This window comes from Thamnophis elegans, chromosome 3 (assembly GCF_009769535.1).
Source record: "Thamnophis elegans isolate rThaEle1 chromosome 3, rThaEle1.pri, whole genome shotgun sequence".
NCBI lineage: Eukaryota > Metazoa > Chordata > Lepidosauria > Squamata > Colubridae > Thamnophis > Thamnophis elegans.
In genome coordinates this window covers 124,681,422-124,707,705 of record NC_045543.1, presented here as the reverse complement: position 1 = coordinate 124,707,705, position 26,284 = coordinate 124,681,422, and the positions used below count along the sequence as shown (strand labels likewise).

The window sequence follows — 26,284 nt, the reverse complement described above, 5'->3', positions numbered from 1 at the left end:
CAAGTTACTTACTTAGTAGTTCAATTGTAGTTGTAAGTTCAGGACGTCTTGTACTGAGTTGGCCTAGAATTTCTCTGGTGGGTCAGTCAGTCCATTATTGGACTCCAAATCCTGTCTCAGATCAGGTGGCCTGTCAACATTCACAGAGTGTCAGGCCTAGAAGCCATCTCTTTGTATTGGGCCTTCTGGCCTGCCACATTTACTGCTATGGGAAAATGGGAGGGGGGATTATATGGAGTATGGGAGATATATAGTCAAAATAACATTCCTTTCTCAGAAAGAGTCTCAGAGAGTCAAGGACATCTTGCCCTGCACCTGGAAGGCCATTGACTAGAAATCATCTCCAGTTGGGACAGGGCCTGATTGGACCATGTGGTAGACATGTGGGTTCTGGGCAGGGACTTGGGTGAGGAAAACCTGGAAGCTTTCAGATCTGAGTTTTCCCAGATGTACCAATATGACATCTCTAATTAAATGGAACTTTGAAGAAGTTCAAGCCTCGAAGTCTTCTTTCGTTGGGGGTGTTACTTGGAACCCTGACATAGAAACCTAGTATCCAATGCCATTCATTGAGTTACAATTTCATAACTTTTAACCATATACATGTGGACTCCACCAAAATTTGTGGTTTGTGTATTTCTATACTTCTATACTTTTATACTTTTAACCATATACATGTGGACTCCACCAAAATTTGTCATTTGTGTACATGAACGGAAAGAAAACCTGTTAGTATACACCTTGTACATTTATGGAATGAATAATCTGAATCCTTGAATGAATGTTCAGAACCATGCCTTTAATAATTTGAAGAAGTAAATGGGTTAAAGAGAAGCTGCTCAAATAAAGGAGCCAAAGCAAATTCTACAAAATCAGACATCGTCCTGTTGCCCCTGCACATCATTTGACACTCCTATTAAATTACTGTCAAAGTGGGGACATTGCAGCACAATGAAGAACAGACCCAGAATTTCTATATAAATTATCTCAGTCCTGCTGGTACAATTGTATTTGAAGCCCTGTTAAATTTTAACAAAGTTCTGGTGTAGATCTGTTGGCAAATCATATATGTGCTTATTTTGGTGGAGGTGAAAGTCTTCTTTTTGAGCTTTCTTTTGTCTTGTCTTTTCTCTAGGTTGTAGACTTACTCGTATCTATGTGCCGTTCTGCATTAGAATCCCCAAGAAAAGTTGTCATATTTGAGCCATATCCTTCAGTAGTGGATCCTAATGACTCTCAGATGCTAGCCTTTAATCCCAGGGTATGTATTATATTTGTATTTGGAGGGGAGGGCAAAAAACATTGCTTCCTTCTTTTTCCACATCCTTGGAAGATGACTGAGATCAAGGCTCAGATAAAAATTATGTACCCTGCATGGTTACTTATATAGCATCAGTCCTTATACAAACCAGTTGATTTAGGTGGTATCAATATATTAATCAAATATCATAAACGTTCAGTTCACACATTGTGGCAAAGCTATAAAGTGGTTTGTTGCTTAAACTAGATCTTTTTTTACCCTGTTTCCCTGAAAATAAGACCTACCCTGATAATAAGCCCAATCGGACTTGTAAGCGCATGCAGTAAAATAAACCCTCCCCCGAAAACATGCTCTCCCCAAAAATATTGTAACATAGCAGCAGCCATGAGGTGACCACACTCGCCGCCTCCTGCACCTCGAAAATAATGACTGCCCCCAAAATAAGACCAAGTGCTATTTTGGGGCTCAAAAGAAAATAAACCCTGTCTTATTGTATGAACCCAGTTACTGAGATCTGTAAACTATGGCTTAATACAAATACCGTATTTCCCCAAAATAAGACAGGGTCTTATTTTCAGGGAAATACGGTATTTGTATTAAGCCATAATTTGATTTAGATGGTGACAACAGTTGACACGAGTATGTCAGTTGCATTATGTGCATGATGATGTTACATTTACAACATTTTGATGCAGTTAGGGCTTGTAATGGTATAAGGATTATAAATTTCATCTTCTATATAAATTTATTGGTAATTGTTATGATAGCTACAATGACAGTGAAACCAATTATTCAGAAAAGTCATGGGCTTCCCTTCACAAGATATATTCCAGCAGGGAGCTTAGAGAGCTATCTGCTATAGATTCCTTGATTTAATGCCTGCGTACGGCAGAGGCTTGGATTCAGGAACTAAATGGATTGTTCCAATTTTATCGCTATAAGCCAGGGATATCAACTCTATTTCAGTGAGGGTCACATCAGGGTTGTGTTTCACCTTGGGAGACCATGTGGGGCTTGGCTAGCTCTATGTCACTTGTGTCAGGGGCGCAAGTGATCCCTCTGCCAATGAAAACGGGCTTCCAAGTTCTGTTTTTGGTTGCGATGGCTTCCTGCAAGCCTCTGCCAGTGAAAACAGAGCTGGGGGGGCTGCCTGTGGGCCTTCTGAACTCTGTTTTTGGCTGGGATGGCCTTGTGCAACTCTCTGCCAGCAAAAATGACCTCCGTTTTCACTGGCAGAGCCACCTTGGGGCGGTCCTTTGCTGTTTCCAGAATGCCCCCACGGGCCAGATCTAAGCACCCCACAGGCTGGATCCGGCCGCTGTTCCTTGAGTTTGGCAGCCCTGTTATAAGAGATATACTTAATATACTTTAAAATGTGCAATGGGAAAAAGTAATCTTTCATTTCTTTCACCATAGAAGAAGAATTATGACCGGGTCATGAAAGCACTGGATAGCATTACTTCCATAAGAGAAATGACGCAGGTAGGCAAAATAAATAAGTAAATGAATTGTTGTGCTCTAAAGTCTTATTGCATGATACATCTGTTGATTAGATTTTAGTATTGTGTGGTTATTGTTCTACTAGAGCCCTCCAAGGAAAGCCTATCAAAATAATCTTTGTGTAGATAACAAGTTGCAAGATAAAAATCAGTGAACCACAACATGGACAGATCAAGCTTGAATGTTGCCATCGATATCATATGCCATTACGAGAAACTTTTCATTCAAAAATAGGGGCAGGACTGCCTGTGAGTAAATAGATTGTTCCGCTGTCTGGGGAATTCAGCACTGACCAGCAGTCCCTTGCTTTTTTTGTGTGTATTTATTTCTTTATTCGTGTGCATTCTTAGGAACAAGCCAAAGCAAACTGCCAAGGGAAAACTACAGATTTGTGACAATCTGGCTGCAATGACACTGATGGTTTTGCAAGTAAAAGCTTGTTCACTTAAGTGAAACAGGAGAGCATTTGGAGATGGAAGAAGGCTGTATTGTGACTCTACCGAAAGTTCTGCCGAAGCTAAATTTGATGTGTCTCTTTAGATTGGGCAATCAAAATGATGTACTAAAATGTGGTGACATTCACTCAAGGTTTAAAATTGGGTCACGGTGCATATCTGTGAACGTGCAGATTTATCAGCCCTTCTTGCCATAGTAAACCCCAGTTCTCTAAAATTGCACCCTTCTGAATACAGTAGCTTTCAGCTCAAGAGCTACAAGGGGATGGACCATATTGTGAAAATTAGAGGAAGAGGCACATTCCTTGAACAGAATATTTGAGTTGGAGCAAGAAGAAACTTTATAAGTTCTACTGGTACTGCAGAAGCTACAGTATGTCAGAAAAATCTTCTTTCCAATGTGATAGAAATTTATCTTCTCTCTCTATCTCCCCATTCCCCAGTTTACCCTATTCAGGGACACACTAAATAGCATTTTAGAGGATTTGAGATAGCATTATTGGTGAGACTTACAAAGATGTATACCTGAATAGAACCTATTGTATTTTATTGATCCTTGCGTTTTGGCAACAGTTTTTAAGAAGTATATATTAGCTGCTTGGGAGGCATTCTACATAAAATTGCTGTGAATAGTATACACAATGGACCAATTTATCTTAAAGTTCGATCATGGTTTTAGCTCACGTTTATGAGCAACCTCAAGCATCTCTTTCTTGTTTCAGCATATATAGGACAAAGAGATAATCAACAACTGATCTTAAACTAATTAAGGGTTCTCAGGATATTAATTGTTAATTGTAGACAAAGATTTTAAGCAAGGAATGGGAATGCTACTTTGGAAACAAGCCAGAATCAAGCAAGCTATGTTTAACCCAGGGGTGGGTTCCAGCCAACACTACTGCCAGTTTGCTCATGTGCGTGCTTCGCGTGCGTGCGCTTGATGGTGGTGCCGACAACGTCAACCAGGAAACTGGTTCAGGGATGTGGCAGGCGCCGGTTACAGTGACCCAGGCCACCAAACCACTACCACTTCAGCCAAACTGGTCCAAACCGGTAGGAACCCACCACTGGTTTAACCATTGCTTACAGAAACAATTATTCTTCCCAGTTTGTATTTAACAAAGAAGTCTTTACTATAAAATAGAAAGCAAAAACCTCTGACCTCATGGCCACCTAGGAGGAAGAGTAGACTTGAGGACATGCAACCTTGTGCTCATGAAAACATAAGGTGTATTAATTATATTGACTGGCAAACATTGCAGTCTTGTCAACATTAATTTCATCAAATGTTTCTCTTTAAACATGCTTTGTTTACTATCAGTAGTATCTTTACTTTTTAATTAAAGCTTTTGTGAAGGGATATCAGTCAGTTAAACTGTAAAATGTGGTGTCTTTACAAGGACTGCTAAAGTGAGAAAGTCACAGTGTATCACTGCGAACAAATCGCTATAATGAGCTTCGCAAAGAGCATTTTCAATCATTGTTACATTCAATAATGTGATATTTTTTTTAATGGAGTAATATTTTACTGACGTTTGTGGATAACTGAATTATACTCCTAAGAGGCTCAGTGAAAATCAAATTTCAACTCAAAAGCTCCACTCGCACGAGCACCAGGCAGTTGTGCAGGAAACTCCACTTGTGTGAGTGGAGGGCACTTGATCAGAGGGCATTTATGCTTGTGTGCAAAACTCAACTCACGCAAGGGGAAGTTACTAGTGTGCGAAGCTCCATTCATGCGAGTGGAGCTTCACGCATGAGTGCAAGCACTTTCCACTCATACAAGTGTAGCTTTATGTGCGGGTACTTGTCTGCTGGCAGGTTTCAAACAGTCCGGGGCCTGGTCAAACAGACCGTGGCCTGGTACTGAACCGCAGTCTAGGGGTTTGGGGACCCTGGCTTAGGGGACCACTGAAAAATAAGGATAGCATAAGCAGGTCCAAAAAAATTTCTTAAAATATCTACAGAGAACAGGCTATACTAGATAGCAAATGTCTTGTAAGAGATAGTTGGGAAACAATCCCAGAGAACAGTGACGAGATGTAGTTTTATAACAAAACGTGCTACTGTTCTAGAGTTTTGGACTACCATAATTTTTGGACTATAAAATGCACCGGACTATAAGACATACCTAAATTTACAGGAGGAAAACAAACAAAAAAATAGTTTTTGGCCTCCGTGCATCACGTTTTTGCCCTCCCCAGCACCCAGAAGCACTCTGCAGTGTTCCGCTTGGACTGTTTTTGCCAAAAATGAGCCTGTTTTTGGCCTCCCAAGCCCTCCATGTATCGCATTTTCTCCCTCCCTAGCCCCCAGAAGCACTCTGCAGGCCAAAAACAGGCCCGTTTTACATGCAGAGCATTGCAGAGTGATTCTGGGGAAAAAAGTGATGTGTGGAGGGCTCGGGAAGCCAAAAATGCCTGTATTCGATCTATAAGATGCACGTAAATTTTGACCCATTTTTAGGGGTGCATCTTATACTCTGAGAAATACAGTATATATAGTTCATCCAGTCTTATCAATTACAAAATAAAACCAGTTGATTTTGAAAAAATGCAGTTGAATACTACTTAGTATTTGAGTGGGAAATTACCAAAAAATGTTTAAGAAGCCAGAAAAACCTCCAGAAGGTGACAGTAACAATCCATTTATTTTTTTGTTACCAAAGAAACTACATGAATATACCCATGGGATCCCTAGAAGCTGAGCTTGACCCAAAGGAGACTTTGTTAAAGTGATAGCTTTTTCTTTAGGTGACTTGCTAAACTGATCTACAGTTTCTTGGATTAGTAGAATTACCAGAAACAATACTGGTTTGTATCTAATTGCAGCATATCTCTTAGCTGATAATTGTACTGTTATTATTTCATAGGCACCTTATTTAGAAATAAAGAAGCAGATGGACAAACAAGACTCACTTGCGCATCCTCTACTACAGTGGTAAAGATATTACATAGATTTATATGCCATCTATTTAATACATTCAGAGTACTTTTGAAATATGATGATAAGGCCCTAGTTATCTTATACCTTGTTAACATGATGTACAATTTCCTTAAACTGAAGAACAAATGTGTTCTTCCTATCTAAGACAGTAAGTATCAACCCAATGCTTTATGACACTATATGGTGTAATTGGAAAATCATGTACAACTTCTAAATTTAGAATCCTTGCCTGTATGAGGGACTGGGGCATTGAATGGTCACGTGGGCATTGTAACACAAAATAGGGTTTCAGAATTCATAACATTATGCCTTGGATGGGGATGAGCAGAAAGGATCAAATTTTCACTCAGCTAATTGAAGATGGTTTGTGTCCTTCCTTTGTAAATATTGATTAGAAATAATTAAAATGACATAGATTCCTTGAATTCAGCAGAGTACAGAGGACATTTTATTTTGAGCTCTAAGATAGGTTCCTTGAATTCAACAGGGCACATTTTATTTTGTGACTTGCTATAGTTTTGCTAAACTCGATTTTTACTTGATTGATACAAATAACTAGGCTTACCATGGGGGACAAAATATACCTTGCAATAGTTGAGCTTCTCTATATAAACACAAGGAAAATAGAATAAAGACTCCCAACAGTACTTTTTTGGCATTCAGGGCTAGCATGAAAAACTGTGATTTATTTTGTTTCACATATTCTCTATTTCAGGGTTATTTCCAGTAATAGATCACATATTGTGAAGCTACCTGTGAACAGGGTAAGTTTAATGTTAAGAGCAAGTTGGTTTTTCGAAGAATACGAAATTTCGTTTATCAACCAGTAGATTTTGCTTTTCTGTGTCTTTACCTTTTAAAAAATGCAACTATTCAGTGGTGGCTGTATTCATTAGCTGGAGGTAATAGGAGTAGTTGTATGTGGAGATCATCAGGCTGGAACTGATGCATATTTCTTAGATTTAAGAAAGATGGTTAAAATTCGGATAGTATGCTTTTTCAAAGAAAGCAAATTTACCTAAAAACAATTGTAGGGACTTACATTCTTAACTCTTTCTGTGTTTCAGTGCTGCTGGATTCTAATATATGATTAGCTCAGCCCTTGATTATATATAAATTAAGATTGGCTGAATATATCAATGATATCAAATTTTAAGAATGAACTGTTTGGCATAGGAAATCCTTTAAGTCTAGAAAAATATATCTCAACATCCCAACCTCAATAAGACATGCCATTACACCCTTCCATCCACAGATCCTTCAGATAAATCTTGGTTTTGCAAAAGAGGTATTAACACTGGGGAAACCTCTAATAGCGAAATAGAAATATTCAAAGTTATTTCTAGAAAAGAATAAGAAAAGTTTAGAGAACTCTGGAATACTTGATATGTTCCAAGGAAGACCTTTATGTAGCTTAACAGCCATAATCATTTGATTATTTGTCAACAGTCTTTCAATATGATTTACAACACAGGATATGAGGACGCAGTGGCTCAGTTGCTAAGACACTGAGCTTGTCGATCAGAAAGGCCGGCAGTTGAACTGGCGGTGCTAGTGCTGCATAATGGAGTGAGTTTCTGTTACTTGTCCAGGCTTCTGCCAACCTAGCACTCCGAAAGCACATAAAAAAATGCAAGTAGAAAAATAGGAACCACCTTTGGTAGGAAGATAACAGCATTCCGTGTGCCTTCGGCATTTAGTCATGCCAGCCACATGACCACGGAGACATCTTTGGACAGCGCTGGCTCTTCGGCTTTGAAATGGAGATGAGCACATTCCCTAGCGTCGGGAATGACTAGCACACATGTATGAGGGAGAACAACGCAGGATATATGCAGTTGGTACAAAGTAATAAAACCAGTATAAATTATACATTGTAAACTAAGACAAACAAACAAACAAAAAATAGTATAATTATTGACCATCAATGAAACTATATCATTTTTTCTCAATGTTGAGGCATTTCTTTTCCCCTATATTTATCTAAACTGGAACAGTATTAGTGCTGATTTAATTCTGGAAGGACAATATTCCAGAGAAAAAGAGATAGCAAGTGGAAAATCTCATCTGGTTGATTCCTCAGAAGCATTCAGATTGTAGCTCAACCAGTTGGATTCATTGTTCTCAGAGCTCATGATTTTCCTGTGGGTGTTTTGTCATCCGATTCTATAACATCATACATACATACATACATACATACATACATACATACATACATACATACATACATACATTATGTTGGAACAACCAGGTTAGTATGATCACATATAGGAGAAAAACTTTTTGATTTTTAGTTGCAATCTGTTTAGAACCATTAGCATCTCTTATTGGTTTTACAACAGTTTCCATTTTTAGCCCCATATTTAAAATATGCATTTTATTAGTATTGATAGTATTTTGATCCTTTGGAAGAAACAGTATCTGTGCAGAGTCAAGAGTTCAGTCTGGGTAAATGTATGGGCTATAGGAAGTATTAACTCTTTATTTTTTCAAGATCAAATTTCAATTTAAGATTGCGTAGTTTTCAAAACGGCCTAGGTATATCAAAGTCTGTGTCGAATGAAGAGAAGAGAAAAAAATAACAGAGTTGGAAGGGACCTTGGAGGTCTTCTAGTCCAACCCCCTGTTTAAGCAGGAAACCCTATAGCCATGATGGTGAACCTATGGCACACATGCCACAGGTGGCATGCGGAACCATCTCTGCGGGCACGCGAGCCATCACCCAGGTCAGCTCCATTGCGCATGCGCACATGCCTCCCATCAGCCAGATGATTTTTGGATCTCTGCTGGGAGATGTGCACACATGCGGGGGGGGGTGCACCCCCCACTCCCTGTTTTGGTACTAGCAAGCCTCCCTGAAGCCTCATGGGACCAAAAACGGTGTGTGGGGGGTACAGCACGCTTTCAGCACCCAAGGAAAAAAAGGTTTGCCATCACTGCCCTATAGCATTTCAGACAGATGATTATCCAATCTCTTACTATCATAGAATTAGAGTTGGGTGGAGCTACTTAGGCAAAGCCTTTGCTCAGTGTAGGATTCAAATTAAATGCCCGAGGAAGATGCCTTTTTGAACATGCCCAGGGAGAGGGGCTTTCTAACCCGCTCTGTGTGTGATTAGTTCCACTGTCAAAGTTTTTTTATAAAAACTAAAATGTAATCTGCCTACCTTTGATCGAAATCTATTCTATGTCCTGAGCCACGATATAACGAAAAAATGAACAAGTACATGAGAATGTCAAAACTGTTATAGATATAAAACTCCCCTCTTCTGCTTTCGTTCTTGTATAGCAATTGAAATTTATGCACACCCCACACCAGTTTCTTCTGCTCAGCAGTCCACCAGCCAAAGAGTCCAATTTCAGAGCTGCTAAAACTCTTTATGGAAGTACCTTTGCATTTCAGTAAGTATTTAAAAATAGAAATAAAGATATCATTGAATCCTTGTCTCACCAAGTGTAACAGAGATAGCAACACAGATCCATTCTGATTTCATTGGTAGTGCTTTTTAATTATACTGCTTTCCTTACTTTGATTTCTGCTTGTCTTGTCTTTTGTATTTAAGTGGATCGCACATTGAAAACTGGCACTCGATCCTGAGGAATGGCTTAGTGGTTGCTTCCAATACAAGGCTGCAGGTAATGAAGTGAGAAGAAGTAGCAAATATATAAACTTATTTTGAAAGGCATAGAGACCTAACCTGTCAAGCTCTGGGAAAATCAGGAGATCCAGGCAGTTCAAATGGGTATAAAGATTAATTGTAAGCTTAAGCTCTCTACATGAATCTGAACTACTAATAGCTAAGGAAAATTGGCGGGAGATAGAGATAGAAGGAATTCAAGATGGTCTGGACTTAGATATATCTCTTGTGGGTGCAAAGAGACTCATGACTGATGACACATTTGACCGCTCCCTTGTGCTCAGGATGATCTCCTATATAACTACAGTTTCATAGAGTATCGTAGAATGAAAAGATGACTTATCAGATTGACATTATCATCACTGTTGTTATTGCCTAGAATCCTTGAATTTCCTCATACTAACAGAAGCACAACTTGCCAGGATACTCTTTTCACTCTCTTGAGTTTTGTTATGGATTAGAGAACCATCTGGAAAAGTAACAGAAGACTGAGTAAAAATGGCCTCCCATTTTTCTATTATTTATTTATTTCATCAATATTTTTAGGCAATTCAGTATAATCAAACAAAAGCGCGAATCACTAAAACATAACATTTTAACATTTCAACATAATATCATAAAGTAAAAACACATTCAACAAATAACATAGAGTAGCCATCATTTCCAGCAACTTGTGCTATAAAGGTTGAGGCGATAAAGAGCATCTTGAGATGTCAGATGGTGTGTGTGTGTGTATGTGTGTGTGTGTGTTTGTGTGTGTGTTTGAGTAGCACCTCATTATCCTTGCTTTCTGATAAATAGAGGCTTTGTGATTGGCCATAGCCAACATAGCAAGCCTTTTGTAAATTCAGATATATCCACCAGCCAAAACTGGTCTTAGATTAGCATAAGAACCACATTCCTGAAGAAAATTGGATCACGGTACATATCTGTGAATGTATGAAAAATTTACTGAAGAATTCAGTAAATGTATGAAGAATATATCTGTGAATGTATGAAAAATTTACTGAAGAATTCAGTAAATGTATGAAGAATGTATGAAGAATTCACTGAAGTATTTACTAGCAATTTGTTTATTTCAACTTTCAGCTCCATGGTGCAATGTTTGGAAGTGGTATTTACCTTAGTCCATTGTCAAGCATATCTTTTGGTTACTCAGGTGATGTATATTAATCCCTTTGTTCATGCGGTGGGAGGGAATACCACAGGGAGTGGGAAAGTAAATAATAGTCACCTCTGCGCAAGATGGGAGGCATACAAATTTAATAAATAAAAATAAACAGGTCTCTACATTTCTAAATTTTATCTGTCAAATAAAGCCATTCCGGCTTTACTCTACATATGCAACATGCCAGAATTAAGAAGAAGAAGAAAAAACAGGCATAGGACAGAAGAAAGATGGTTAAGTAGCCGAGTGTCTCTCAGCTTCAGCAACTTTAAATGTGTGAACTTCGATTCCTAGAATTCAGCATATTGCTGGCTGGAGAATTCTGGAAGTTGATGCCTACACATCTTAAAAGATGCTGAGAGCGAGAAACACTAAGGGAGCTGAATTCCAAAGTGGAATAGAGAAATTATTTCTTGTTCAGTAGGTGGTACCTTTCATACATCAAATGTACTGAAATAAATACAGCTGGTAAAATATAAATTGATATAAGGCTGTTCTTTATTAATCTAATGGGAGTCAGAAGTTAACAGAAGGCAGCTAAATTCTCTGTTTTCATGAGCCGTATCATATATCTACATGCACCAACATTATTCATTTGTTATTCTGCTTGCCCTCTATATCCCCATGAGCTACTTCGATAAATTAAGATCAAGATTCCTCAAGGAGTCTGCTCATACAAGTTTTACTTCCTTACTAATTACATTTAACCTTCCAGCTGTAATTAAGAAATGTCAAATTGTTTTCTACTCTCCCATGAATATCCATAGAAATGAAGAATTTTTGACATTCCAAATGTTTGCTGGACTACAATTCCCAACATCCCTCACTATTGGCAATTTTAGCTAGAAACTGTAGTGCTCAAAATCTTAGAAGGTATTTACTCCTGATACTCCTGATATGTCTGATGCGAAAGACAAGATACAGAAATACGCCCCTCTCTAACATTTTTACATTTAGCTCCAACAAAAGACTCAGCCAGGTGCAAAATCTGGGGGGTAGGGGGCTTTTTGATGCAGTGGCCAGTAGTAGCATTTGTCTTTTATGGCAGGTAATAAATTCCATCCAGGTTGCAATAAAAAAAAATGTTCGCTAAGCTAGCATTGTGTGGTATCCTGCAGTTTAGCCATCTTTATACATAAACTTAAGATTGGCTCAGCTGATATGAAACTCGCTTTTAACTTGTTTTTAACCTGAGCTTAGCATGCAACGTCTCATTATTTATCAGAAACAGAAGTGGGTTTTAGAATGCTGTATGATTGGGTCATTATTGTTGCCTGCTTAAATGTACTTACCGTATTTTTTTGCTCCATAAGACACACTCAAACACACACACCCCAAAAAAAGTGGGTGGAAATGTTTGTGCGTCTTATGGAGCAAATATTGCATCACAGACCATGAAGTATATTACCTCAGGGGTCCCCAATGGTGGACCAGTGCCGGTCCTTTGGTGAATAGCAGCTTGGCCACCGCTACAGGGTCCTTTTACAGTGCTGAAACCTACCTCTTCTGTCTTTGTCATTGCCCACCTCTTCTGTCTCTTTTCTGCAGTGCGGGAGTCAATAGACAAAGCTGGCACATGAGAGGACACCTATATGTGGTCCTCCCAGGCTCCGCCTCCTGCCCTCACTACACTGCTGCTCCATATTCGGCGCTCTGAATTTTTTTTAAATTGTTTGCCTCCTCTAAACCTAGATGCATTTTATAGTCAGGTGCAGTCTTATAGTACAAAAGGTACGGTAACTACTAAACTATAGGCTGCTGGAAATGATAGTCAGCAATGGCATTAATACCTGTCTGCATTCTGTATATGGAGTGGAACATCTCATACAGTATTTTACGCACCACTATGTCTGATGTAAATCCAATGTCTTTAGGGATGAACAAGAAACAGCAGAAGGTATCAGCTAAAGATGAGCCTGCTTCAAGCAGTAAAAGCAGCAGTGTATTACAGGTAAAGAAATATATAATGCACTTCAAAACGGCATTTTCTTTTCTTTTTCTTTTTTCTTTTATGGCTCTCCTTGCTCAAGGCAGGTGCCGGATACAGTGGTAATCTACCCCCACAGCATCCTTGTTCACATTGGGTGACTCATACAGGGAAGGACAGAACCAGAAAGCCAATGCATTATTATCTGACAAGGACATATCATAGTTTTGTTTGTGCGCTGTCCTTCTATTCTTATTCTACCTGTTAATATATTTTGATTTAGAAAGACATTTGACAGCTAATGATGCAGCTGACACATCCATTCATACAATTCGATAGATAATTAGAGTTCACTTATCCTGTGTTTGGGTGGCAGGCTATATACATGCATGCATGCATGCATACATACATACATACATAGATATGTGTGTGTGTTTGTGTGTGTATGTATACATACATACATACATACATACATACATACATGGAGGGAGAGAGAGAGAAAGAAAATACATCTTGAAAAGCCAGCTCAATGGGAAGAACAAAATCCATACCATCAAACATATGCAGGGGTGGGATTCAGCCGGTTCGGGCCAGTTCAGGCGAACCGGTAGCTCCGACGATCAGGTGGAAGCAAACTGGTTCACTCCGACGATCAGGTGGGCCCGCCCACGCCTGCACTTTACTTACCTATATCCTCTCAGCTGATTCACCCAGCAGAGTAGATTGCCGCGCCTCAGCTGTGTTAATCCCCAGAAGTAACGTGGAAGGTGAATTTTGTTAAAACTGTACGCAAAGCACATGTGAGTTGTGGAGTGCACACTGAAGCATCTGATCACCGAACTGGTTGCTAAACTGGCAGGATTCCACCCAGTGGTGGGTTTCAAAAAAATTTGGAACCTCTTCTGTAGGTGTGGCCTGCTTTCCGGGTCCACTGGTGGAGCCTCTTCTAACTGGTTCGGTAGATTTGATGAACTGGTTCTACCGAACTGGTGCGAACTGGTAGGAACCCCCCTCTGATTCCACCACTGAACATATGCCCTCCCAGTCATCATATTCCCTGTTCCTGTAGTGAGAGATGGCCAAAGGAGGACAAGGAGGCTGTCCCACAATGCACATAGGTTCCCACCCCAAGTCCAACCCCAAAGACCAGCTGGCACAGTCTGCTGAGTATTAAAACCAGTGTCCTGGACAAAACCCACGGCATCCTGGAGTACATCAGTGAGACGGCACCCAAAAATGAGCTGCTGAGAAAATGCCTGAGATAGCAGCAAACATGGGAGAAAGATCAAAAGAAATAACAATGGCAGGGCAAGACTATTCATGGAATGAACCACCAATAGATAGCTAAGGCAGACATTGGGAAATCAAATCAGTGGCTGGAAAAGGCCGGACTAAAAGGCACACTAAGGCTCTGATCATAGCAGCCCAAGAAAAGGCACTAAGCGCCAAATCCATAGAAGCGGAGGTCTTCTGTGGATTTGGTGCTTAGGCACAACTAAGCTGCAGAAAGGCCTTGTAGACATAGTGGCAAGGGGTAAGATAAAGGCACTGAACAGCACAACCAAGCAACTGGCATTATGTATAGGAACAATTGCACAGTGTATGGGCTAGGTCTTCTTAAGTCCAGAAAGTCACGAAGGATAACAACTCCAGGCAGACAGGCAGGTACTGACCAGCCAACCAGGCAATTGTGGCAGTAGACAAAAGGACCAAAAGACAACAGTGGTGATAGATGTAGTGGTGCCAAGGGACAGCAGCATAGATAAAGGAGTATGAGAAGCTAGAGAAGTACCAGAGTCTGAAGGGTTCCACCACAAATCCACGGTAGACTAAAGCGCGCTCGACGAAAGCGCGTACGTGACGTCATCACAGTGCGACGAAAACGGCACGGTAAATTTAAAATTAACGCGAAAACCTTACCCTAACCCCCCCAAACCTAACCCTAAACCTAACCCTAAGGCTAACCCTTAACCTAACCCTAAACCTAACCCTTAACCTAACGCTAAACCTAACGCTAACCCTTAACCTAACCCTAAACCTAACCCTAACGCTTAACGTAACCCTAAACCTACCCCTAACCCTTAACCTAACCCTAAACCTAAACCTAAACCTAACCCTTACCTTTATGTGAATCGGCTTGCTTTAATTTTATTTTAATTTTAATTTTATTTATTTTTAATTTTATTTGTCGCGCTGCTGCTGATGTCACATACGCGCTTTGATCGGGCGCACTTTAATGGACCGCGGTTTTGACGGGTCACGGTCTGAAGGAGGTACTAGAGTGGATGTACAAAGTTAAGGCCAAAGTAGTCCCTGTGGTGGTACGAATTCTCAGGGCTTTGATTCCTAAACTGAGAGAGTGGTGCCAACAGATCCCCAGGAATAACACCAGAACTATGAAGTACTAGGAAAAGCTAAGATGTCATTCCAGGCCTCTGGTAGAGGACAGGAGAAGAGAATTTTATTTACATACATATTAATGCTCCTAGCAGATACAATCTCATTTTATAAGTTTTCACTGGCCCATCAGATGAAAAAACATCCCTTAAAGGAAACTATTCAGCCTTCATAATGTCTGCAGAAATTATCTGTGCTATTGGATCAAGGTCTTGAATGGGCAGTTATGACTAATATAACAAATGATTGTGGTTTTGACTACAGAGATTATATCAGTATTACCGGCAAGAATAATTCATGAACCAAAGCATTTTTAAAATATTTGATACAACACTTCCAATATTTCTTTTCTTTCACAGTTACAAAAAAAGGGGCAGCAATCCCAATTTTTGCAAAGCCGAAACTTAAAATGCATAGCCTTATGTGAAGGTAAGCATTTGGGGGTGGGGGTGGGTGGGGGGGATAGCTCAATTATATTTGATTTCCTTGCAGTTATCTTGAACTACATAAAAAAAGTAATCTGTTGATTTTGCTGATTTTATCTGACTTGTTTTAAAACACACATTTTTTTAATTTTAGTTGATTGTATGTTTATGTATAACTTATTCTAGGTTTGCAATCTTTTATTTATACTTGTGTATATCTGCTACATTCTACATACCATGAAAAGAAGAAAGGAAAATGCAGGACAGAAAGTAGAAGTGGAATTAGGGAAATGTTTACAGCAATGTTTGATCTAACCAGGAAGGTCAGGCGCAGTATCAAAGAGGTGCTCATACGCACATTATTAATGTGCTCTTTAACATGTTATTGCTTTCTTTTAATATATTGCCTCAATATTTTGCCCTGTTCTGCCCATCATGCTTTTAAGGATTCATAGAAATTGATAATACAGGTAGTCTTCATGTTACAACTGCAATTGAGCCCAGAATAATGGTCATTGGTTGCTGCAGTCATTAAACTGTACCTGGACCTGACTTTACATCATTTGTTTGCATTGGTCATTAAGCAAACCCCACGGTCATTAAGCAAAGTACTTATACCCAATGGACATTTTTTTGCTGGAAATGGGACAAAAATGTCAGAAACTAACACAAAACATTGAAAATTGTGTTCATGCAACTTTGGGATGCTGCAGATAGCTATAATGGTGAGCCAATTACCATCTTTACCGAGTGACCAAAGTGACCACAGGCCAGCAGAGGGACATTGCAATATAGAATGGAATGGAATGGAATAGAATAGAATAGAATAGAATAGAATTCTTCATTGGCCAAGTGTGACTGGACACACATGGATTTTGTCTTTGGTGCATATGCTCTCAGTGTACATAAAAATACATTCATCACAAATCATAAGGTACAACTCTTAATGATAGTCATAGGGTGCAAGTAAGCAATCAAATCATGCAAGGAAACAATCAATATAAATAGTCAGGATACAAGCAACAAATAACAGTCCTGCAGTCATAAGTGGGAGCAGATGGGTGATAGGAATGATGAGAAGATTAATAGTAACAGTAATGGTAATGCAGTCTTAGTAAATAGTTTGACAGTGTTTAGGGAATTATTTGTTTAGCAGAGTGATGGCGTTCGGGGAAAAAACTGTTCCTGTGTCTAGTTCTGGTGTGCAGTGCTCTGTAGCATCATTTTGAGGGTAGGAGTTGAAACAATTTATGTCCAGGATGTGAGGGGTCCTCTTTTTGACTCATGCAGTATACAGGTCCTCAATGGAACAGCTTTTTTCGGGAGGGTCTATTGTATCTCTGACCAGCCATAAGTCGAGAAGTGTCTGCAATCAGAAACTTGAAACACATATTGTGACCCATGAAAAGAGACTGAAGGATTGGGGGTTTCTGAGCCACCAGAACTGAAAGTTGGTTAAATAGCTTTTTTCCAAATACCTAAAAGGATGTCTCACACACACAAAAATCAAACTCATTCCAGAAGGCATTCCATTCCAGAATGCAGGACATGGAATAAATGCAAGGAAGCAGATACTAATTGAAAATCTTTTTTTAAAAAAGAAAAAAAAACCATCATAACAGCAAGTTCCCCAGAGTCTTGACTCAGTTTCTTCAAGCAGAATCCTACAAAGCTTTGATTTCAGTTCTTGCACTAAGCTGATGATTGGACTATGTTGCCCTTCTACCTCTCCAATTCTACTGTGGATCCTTCCGGATCTATGATTCTGTAACAGATTAATTTTAATTACTTTCTTTATGATATTTTAATCATTAGGCAAGACTTACGTTAAAGACTTGATTATTTCATAGGAAATAATACTGTGTTCAGTAACCTATCCAGTTGTTAGTTTTGAGGTCTCCAGCATGGTACATCTGGGCATTAATGGAAACATTAATCCTTGATTTCTTCCATGCCATCTGCCTGTCCTCATTTGTTGCTGTTTATTTAATTAAAAATAATAACTGGACGGCTGGCTTGCATCCTGCAGAGTACCCTTCCTATTTTTAATTCCAATGATTTTCTCTGAAACTATAGAGACCCACTGATATTTTGAGACAATAAAAATAACGACCCTTTAGAGTTAGGTGCTTTTTGTCATTGGTTAATTATTTTCATTGTGATATATAGCATTAATAATAACAACAACTTCCTCAAATCAACTCCTATGGATTATCTAAATATTTATTTACAGTTGTTTTTAATCAATAGTGGTTTATCACTCTTTTCTTTTTTCACCTTCCCAGCCTAGTCTGTTGCTGTGGCATTTCTTAGTGGTCTCCAAACTGAGCAGTGATCAGTTATGTTCCCGCTTAGCTTTTTTGAGATTAATTCAGGTCTACTACGTATTGCCATTGTTGCTCTTATTATTGTTGTGACCGAGTCAGTGTAGAGTCTTTGTGACTGCATGGACAATACTCTGCAGTTTTCTTGGCAGGATTTTAGAAGTGGTTTGTCTTAGCCTTATTTCTAGGGTTGACAGAGAGTGACTGGCCCAAGGTGACTCAGCTAGCTTTGTTCCTCAAATGGGCTTAGAACTTATTGTTTTCCAGTTTTCAGTCTGGTGCCTTAAATCATTACACCAGGCAGGCTTTTTACATGATGTAATTAAGCTAGTGATAAATTACATTGGCCTTTAATGTTGATGTTTACAAAGTTGACATTCACCCATAAGAGTCTTGGCTGCAATTAATAAAGTCGATGAAAGACAGATTCTGATAATCAGCCCGCTTATTAGAATTTAGAATACGTTTTATTTTGAGTGCATCAAATCATCAAATATTAACCATTCCCCCAAATCCCTCTCTTTCTTTTAGTGATAACTTCACCGGATCTGCACAAACATGGGGAGATATGGGTAGTTCCCAACACTGATCATGTGTGTACGAGATTCTTCTTTGTGTACGTACTGCGGTCTTTCAGTTGAATTTATTTTTACTGAATTGAAGTTTATTTTTTATGCTAAAACATACAGAGTGCTATCTGGTTTTCGTTCTACTCTAACTAGCCACATTGCCTTCCATTTAAAAACTTTTTGCCTACAAAAAAAAACACTAGCCAATTTCTTTCATGGAGCCAATTGTGTATTTAGAAAAAAATTAACCTAAAGAAATGTTTCTGGTTTGACTGAGCAAAAGTCCAATCTGAAATTTGAGTCCCTCCCCCCACACACACACCTGGTAAAACACCAAATAACCATAACTAAAAAATAAGAGATATTTCCATGTATTGAATTGAAGTCCATTTGAATGGAAAATGGTACACAAAATGTTAGTTAGGTTCTCCTTTATATTTTGATTCTTCAAAAGGATGAAATTACTTGTAATTTTTAATGATTAAGATACTGACTTAGATCAAGGGGGTTCCCTCTTCGTGTTCTTATTTAAATGTGAACCTCAGTTGCTCTTTCATTCTCTCTCTGCTAACATATTTTGCAAGGTTACTGTACTGAGGATATGCTTGTGCAAGCTGCTCTGAGCTCTCAGGTTTATGGTAGGATTAAAAATGCTAATGGTAATACAAGATCCCAAGAGTGCATCTAAATTTGATGTATGGCTCTGCTAGGAATCTTCCAGTCCCCCCATACTTTTAATTAAACTTTCTCAAAAGAATCAATTATTTCAGAAACTTTTCAATAGTTTTCAATTGACATAGCTACCAGTAATTATCTTTCTTGGCAATATTAAATACAGAATATTTCTTCAGTGAATATGGAATGGGACAAAATATGGACCAATAGAGCCCAGTCAGAACTAAAATAGCAATTCAATAACAATTACAACTACAACAACTAAAATATCAATTATCTGCATTTTTCACAAGTCCCTTGGAGGTTTAATACATTTTGAAAGAAGTGCCCAGGGATTAAAAAATTAAAAATCCATATATTTACAATAAAGTACATAGAATAATGTCAGTTAGTAGTGTTTAGTCTAGTCACTTGCTCGTGTTCATGTCAGAAGCAACTAAGGCACTTCCAGATTAAAAGTGACATCTCCATTGCCCGGGGATGCCCAGTTGGGGGCTCCTTTCAGATCCCCATTAATGTGCCCACTGAAGTGGTACCTATCTATCTACTTGCAATCACATGTTTTCAAACTGCTAGGTCGGCAGGAGCTCACCCCGCCATATAGCAGCACTTGGATCCTGAACGTTTGTCCACCCAGTATGCTAACCACCTGGGCTTCCTCGCTCCTATTAGTCCAGAGATAGATTAATATTTCTCTTTAAGGAGAAAAAGGTTTATCATCATATGCTGTTAAAACATACATTGTTACTCTAATCTTCTTCTATATTCCTGGTTAATACCAATGGCAATCAAAGATCTCAATAGAATCATACTGGCCAGGAAGCAACAGAGAGAAACCTAGGAAATATCTCCAGTAACATAAACCAGCTTGATAGAAAACTATAAGTCTATAAAGATACTCCATTGGTACTAGAACTGTTACTCCACCATTACTTCATTATCAAGGCAAGAATAATTGGAACAGCCTTTGTGATAACTGCTGATAGTTTCTGCCTGCAATCAGCTTCTTCATGGTATCCTGATAAAACCTGCAGGCTGTACTGCAACTTTGTGTGTGACAAACATTTGTGATGTAATTGTTCTGACCTAGGCTTCCTGATAAAGCATAAATCACACGCTTAGTCCCCAAAACCCTCTTTTATTTAAACGGCTGTGAATTATGGTCATTCACAGCCCATAATGATTTACAAACAGTCTGTGAAGAGTCCAACAGATGTCTGCCACAGTCTTTCAGGGTAATGCTGATAAGCACCCACCTTTATCTCCCTTGAAACACTGCCAGAGACCTAATTGCCAATTCGTTTTGCAAGGCCAAGCGAAACAGAGAGTCAAACAGAGCTTCTCAGAGTTTGAACTGATCAGAATGAACAAATTGCTTCTTTCAAAGGCTCACGTCTGTTTGCACCTCTTTTATGTCTTTTGGGAGAGGCCAATCATCTCCAAGCCTTACTCCTGAGTCGCCCCTTTTGTCTGAACTGTTCTTGCCTTCTGGCAGCTCCGCCGCATGTGCACACTGGGAACAGGTTCACACTGTTCTTCTGTCTCACTGATGTCAGACTCCAGAGGCAGCACATCACTACCAGATGGCCTTGGCCCCCTCTCTGCCTACAATGCAGAATCCTCATCTGAGCCTTCCCCAGACTCCAGGACTGGCCCATGTTTCTCCCCAACGTTCTCACTGTCCGACTCTGCTGCCAGCTCTGCAGGCCACCGGCAGACCACAACAGTAATAATACCTTGCTTCTCTGTTTTCCAGTTTCATCAATAGTTACAAGTAGAAATCTGACGTTACATCTTTTCTTCGCTAATAGAAGATAGCAAAAATAGAAGCTACGTGCAGAAATGATGAAATTTTTCATTTTTCATTCATTTCATTTATTAAGATTTATAGGCCGCCCTTTTCCCTGAGGGGACTCAGGGCGGCTTACAATCACAAGGGAAGGGGGTGCAGTATCAAAAGACAAAACAAAATGTGAACAAAGAAAAAAAAAATAAAACACAACTTTCGTTCAGCAATCAACACTCGGGCGGGTAACTTGGAAACCTATCCCCAGGCCTGCTGGGAGAGCCAGATCTTGAGGGCTGCGCGGAAGGTCTGGATGGTGGTGAGGGTACGAATCTCAATGGGGAGATCGTTCCACAGGGTCGGAGCTGCAACAGAAAAGGCTCTCCTCCGTGTAGTCGCCAGTCGACATTGACTGGCAGATGGAATTCGGAGGAGGCCCAGTCTGTGCGATCTAGTTGGTCGAAGGGAGGTAATCGGCAGGAGGCGGTCTCTCAAGTACCCAGATCCACTACCATGGAGTGCTTTAAAGGTGGTCATCAGTACCCTGAAGCGCACCCGGAGACCGACAGGTAGCCAGTGCAGCTCGCGGAGGATGGGTGTAACGTGGGCGAACCGCGGTGCGCCCACTATCACTCGCGCGGCTGCATTCTGGATTAACTGTAGTCGCCGGATGCACTTCAAGGGCAACCCCATGTAGAGCCCATTGCAGTATTCCAGCCTAGAGATCACAAGGGCTCGAGTGACTGTTGCGAGAGCCTCCCGATCTAGGTAGGGCCGCAACTGGCGGACCAGGCGAACCTGGGCAAATGCCCCCCTGGTCACAGCTGACAGCTGGTAATCAAAAGTCAGCTGTGGGTCCAGGAGGACTCCTAAGTTGCGGACCCTATCTGAGGGGTATAAAATTTGACCCCCCAGCCTAAGTGTTGGTACATTAGCCAAATTGTTGGGAGGGAAACACAACAGCCACTCGGTCTTGTCCGGGTTGAGTACCAGTTTGTTAGCGCTCATCCAGTTCTTAACGGCCTCAAGACCCTGGTTCATCACGTCCACCGCTTCATTGAGTTGGCACGGGGCGGACAGATACAGTTGCGTATCGTCCGCATATTGGTGGTATTTTATCCCGTGCCTCCGAATGATCTCGCCCAGCGGTTTCATGTATATGTTAAATAGTAGGGGGGATAAGACCGAACCCTGGGGCACCCCACATGTTAGGGGCCTCAGGGACGATCTCTGCCCCCCGACCAACACCGACTGCGACCTGTCTGAGAGGTAGGAGGAGAACCACTGCAGAACAGTGCCTCCCACTCCCACCTCCCGCAGTCATCGCAGAAGGATACCATGGTCGATGGTATCGAAAGCCGCTGAGAGGTCAAGGAGAACCAGGATGGACGCATAGCCTCCATCTCTGGCCCTCCAGAGATCATCGGTCAATGCGACCAAAGCGGTTTCTGTGCTGTAACCAGGTCTGAAGCCAGACTGGAAGGGGTCAAGATAACTAGCTTCCTCCAAGGCCCGTTGAAGCTGGAAGGCCACCACCTTCTCAACAACCTTCCCGATAAAGGGGAGGTTGGAGACAGGACGAAAGTTGTTTAAAATGGCTGGATCCAAGGATGGTTTCTTCAGGAGGGGTCTCACCACCGCCGTTTTAAGTACGGCGGGGAAGTGCCCCTCCCGAAGGGAGGCGGTCACGACCGCCTGGATCCAGCCATGTGTCACCTCCCTGCTGTTGGCAACCAGCCAGGAGGGACACGGGTCCAGAATGCAGGTGGAGGCACTTACAGCTTGAATGGCCTTGTCCACATCCCCAGAGGCAACATCCTGGAACTCAACCCAGAGGTGATTTGCCAAGTAGTCCTCCTGTGTCTCGGCTGGATCTACTGCGGTGGAGTCCAAGTCCGATCGAAACCGAGCTATTTTGTCCGCCAAGAATTGAGCATAGTCCTCAGCCCTACCCTGCAAGGGGTCTCCCGCATCCCTCCTATTAAGGAGGGAGCGGGTTATCCTAAACAGGGCGGCTGGGCGTGACTCGGCGGACGCGACCAAGGCAGAGATGTAAGATCTTTTGGCAGTTCTTAATGCCCTAACGTAGTCCTTGGTGCAGGTGGTCAGAAGTGCTCGGTTCGCCTCGGACTTATCGGACCTCCACAGGTGCTCTAGGCATCTCCTCCGGCGTTTCTTCTCCCGGAGCTCCTCGGTGAACCAAGGAGGCCTCCGGGATCCACTGACCCGGAGGGGCCGTAGTGGCGCAATCCGATCAAGAGACTCCGACGCCGCCGAATGCCAGGCAGCAACCAGAGTCTCCGCCGAACTGTGGGCGAGAGTATCAGGAATAACCCCAAGCTCCGTCTGGAACCTCAACGGGTCCATAAGTCGCCTGGGGCGGAACCACCTGGTCGGTTCCTCCTCCCTACGGTGGGGGTTTGGCCTCCGGAAGTCAAGCCTCAGTAGGCAGTGGTCTGACCACGACAGGGGTATGATCTCATTACCCCTCAGACCAAGATCACACATCCACTGCTCCGAGAGGAATACGAGGTCGAGCATGTGACCCGCTGCATGGGTTGGGCTCCGAATTACCTGGGTCAAGCCCATGGCTGTCATGGAAGCCATGAACTCCTGCGCCCCATCAGAGCGTTCACCGAGCGATGGCAAATTGAAGTCCCCCAGAACTATAAGCCTGGGGAACTCAACTGCCAGCTCGGCTACTGACTCGAGGAGCGAGGGGAGGGATGCTGCAACGCAGTTGGGAGGCAGGTACGTTAGCAGCAAACCCACTTGACCCTTGAGGTCCAACTTTATCAGCAGGCACTCACACCCGACAAGCTCCGGAGCAGGGACCCTACGAGGTAACAAAGACTCCCGGATAACAATAGCCACACCGCCACCCCTTCCCTGGGCTCTCGGCTGATGAAGCACCTGAAATCCCTCTGGGCACATCTCTACAAGGGGGACTCCTCCTTCTGTGCCCAGCCAGGTTTCAGTAATACATGCCAGGTCTGCCCTCTCGTCAACAATTAAGTCCCGGACGAGGGGAGCTTTGTGAACAACAGACCTGGCATTTAGCGACAACAGCCTGAGACCAGGGTCCTGACTGCTCGCGCCATCTGGTCTTGGAGTGGGACTCATAGGGCCGGAAGGAGGGATCTCTGTAATATAGCGAACCCTCCTTCCCCGGTAATGGCTTGCCCTAAAGTCCCCGCCATATCTGCCCCTCCCTGTTATGACCGCAATGCTCCGACCCTCTCCCGTGACCATAGCCCCCCCGACCACCCCGGTGACCCCCGCAAATCCCGGCAGGTCCTCCGAGTCAATCATACCCAAGCTCTCACACAAGCAGTCCTCACGAGTAGTTAAAAAACACAGATTACAACAATAATAATAATAATAAAAGTGAGGTCATTCACACCATCCCAGACAATCCCATGCACTCAACATACCAATTTTAAAAAATTAAAATTTAAAAATTAAAAGTTGCGCAAGTTGGCAAGTCCGTACTAAGCTTGTAATAGTCCAAGGCGTCCTCCACCCTCCCCTGGGGGGGAGGGGGGGAGAGGTACTCCACTCCTCTCCCTTCCTCTGGCAATTAATTGGCAGGATGGTTAAAGGCCCAGTTCCAGTCCGCTGAAAATACATAGAGGGGGGAGGATGGTGCTTCTCTCCCTCTAGTAGGATTGAAAAGTCCCAGGAGTCTAGATGGTTTAGGGGCCTGCCAAAGATGTTAAGTCCGGACTGCCAAACGTTTAGTAAAAAGCAGAGTCTGAGTGGCTGCAGTAGTGACACTGGAGCAGAGAGAGGTGACACTGATTGAACAGGTGTAGTTCGTTCATGCATATAAAAATCCGTATAAAAATCCGAGGGCTGCAGTTGCAGTAGTGGCCACTGGGGGGAGTCCAAGCTGCCAGCTCGTTGCCTCTCCGGAGTAATGGCGTCTAATACAAAATGATGACAATAGTGGTGACTAATGCGATACTCCTGGAGTAGTAGCAGCAGTGGATGGCACTGTTCACCACAGGAGGCCTGTCGTTGGGATCCTTGAGTCCCAGTCTGAGCAGAAAGATGGTCAGGCAACGTGGAGCCTCGTAGGGACAGCGGCAAAAGCGAAAGAAAGCGCCGCGCCAGGAGGGAAGGGGGGGAGTCCACAGGGCTATGGTGGGGGCAAGAAGCCAGTCCCCCAGACCCGATAGACATCTCTCCTGAGCTCCCCACCCCCTCTTCGGGACACACACCAACGCCTCGGCACTGCTCATTTAAAGGGAAAGTCTTCAAAGGGAAAGTCCAACGATTCCCAGGGCAACGAGGCTGAAACCGCCGCCTCTCGTACAAAGCCGTCTCCGCCGCCGCCGCCAGCCAGCTGTTTAAGTAGGTCAGCAAAAGAAACGGGAGAGGTAACGCCGTCCAGGAGCCGCTCAAATGCAGCCCCCTCCTCAAATAGTTACCTCCCTGGAGAGCCCAAACGTCCGTGCTCTGCAGGAACCCCTCTGCTTCCATGTCCGGGGTCCTGGTCATCCAAATTATTTCTTTGCTGTCTTTCGGTAGTCGGAGCGGTAAGACTCGGCAGCCATTCTCATTCTCACGCATGCGCAACAGAAAATTTGAATTTGTTTATCGTACTTTGGATGAGTTCAAAATATTAAATGCTTTTTTCTATGTATTTTCTGTTTTTTGTTTAGCTATGAAGATGGCCAAGTAGGTGATACAAGCATAAACACTCAAGAGCCAAGCATCCATAAAGAGATCCTCCGAGTCATTGGTAATCAAACTGCTACTGGTTGAAAGGACCTCTTAATTGCTTCTTGTGTTTTGGGAGCCTTCCTCAGTCTCAAAGCTGGATTTTGAACTGAAGAAGACATAGTGTAAAAAACATATTTCTTTTTTTTTCCGAACAAGTTAACCCTTTGAATACTTTTTTCTTACTTAGTATTTCTTATCACAAAAGTTTATGAATATATATATATATATATATATATATATATATATATATATATATATATCCCAAAAGTAGGGAGATATGTTGATACAATGCAGATGATAATTGAACAGAAATTTTGATTGTTCACAATAAACATACTTTGAAAAGGAGTTTTGTGCTGCTATTTTTATATTAAAGATTATAATTGGATCATTTTACTATTATATACTATTATATATCACACATTTATTTCTAAATGTGTGATGACTACAGAAAGGCATCTACTTCTTTTTAAAAAGTGGGATCC

The 26,284-nt window shown here is 41.7% G+C and overlaps 1 protein-coding gene across 1 annotated transcript in view; it reads left to right on the top strand.

The window, feature by feature from the left end:
• The window catches only part of PARP8 (poly(ADP-ribose) polymerase family member 8), a 227,410-nt gene extending 201,333 nt beyond the window's left edge, over window positions 1-26,077 (top strand). The window contains exons 16-26 of the mRNA XM_032214393.1: window positions 1,136-1,261; window positions 2,678-2,743; window positions 6,089-6,156; window positions 6,878-6,926; window positions 9,452-9,564; window positions 9,726-9,798; window positions 10,890-10,959; window positions 12,843-12,919; window positions 15,652-15,721; window positions 18,573-18,657; window positions 25,739-26,077. Of these exons, the coding sequence (XP_032070284.1) occupies window positions 1,136-1,261; window positions 2,678-2,743; window positions 6,089-6,156; window positions 6,878-6,926; window positions 9,452-9,564; window positions 9,726-9,798; window positions 10,890-10,959; window positions 12,843-12,919; window positions 15,652-15,721; window positions 18,573-18,657; window positions 25,739-25,841 (900 nt within the window). The 3' untranslated portion in view covers window positions 25,842-26,077. The remainder of the gene's footprint in view (window positions 1-1,135; window positions 1,262-2,677; window positions 2,744-6,088; window positions 6,157-6,877; window positions 6,927-9,451; window positions 9,565-9,725; window positions 9,799-10,889; window positions 10,960-12,842; window positions 12,920-15,651; window positions 15,722-18,572; window positions 18,658-25,738) is intronic.
• Window positions 26,078-26,284: the final 207 nt, after the last annotated feature.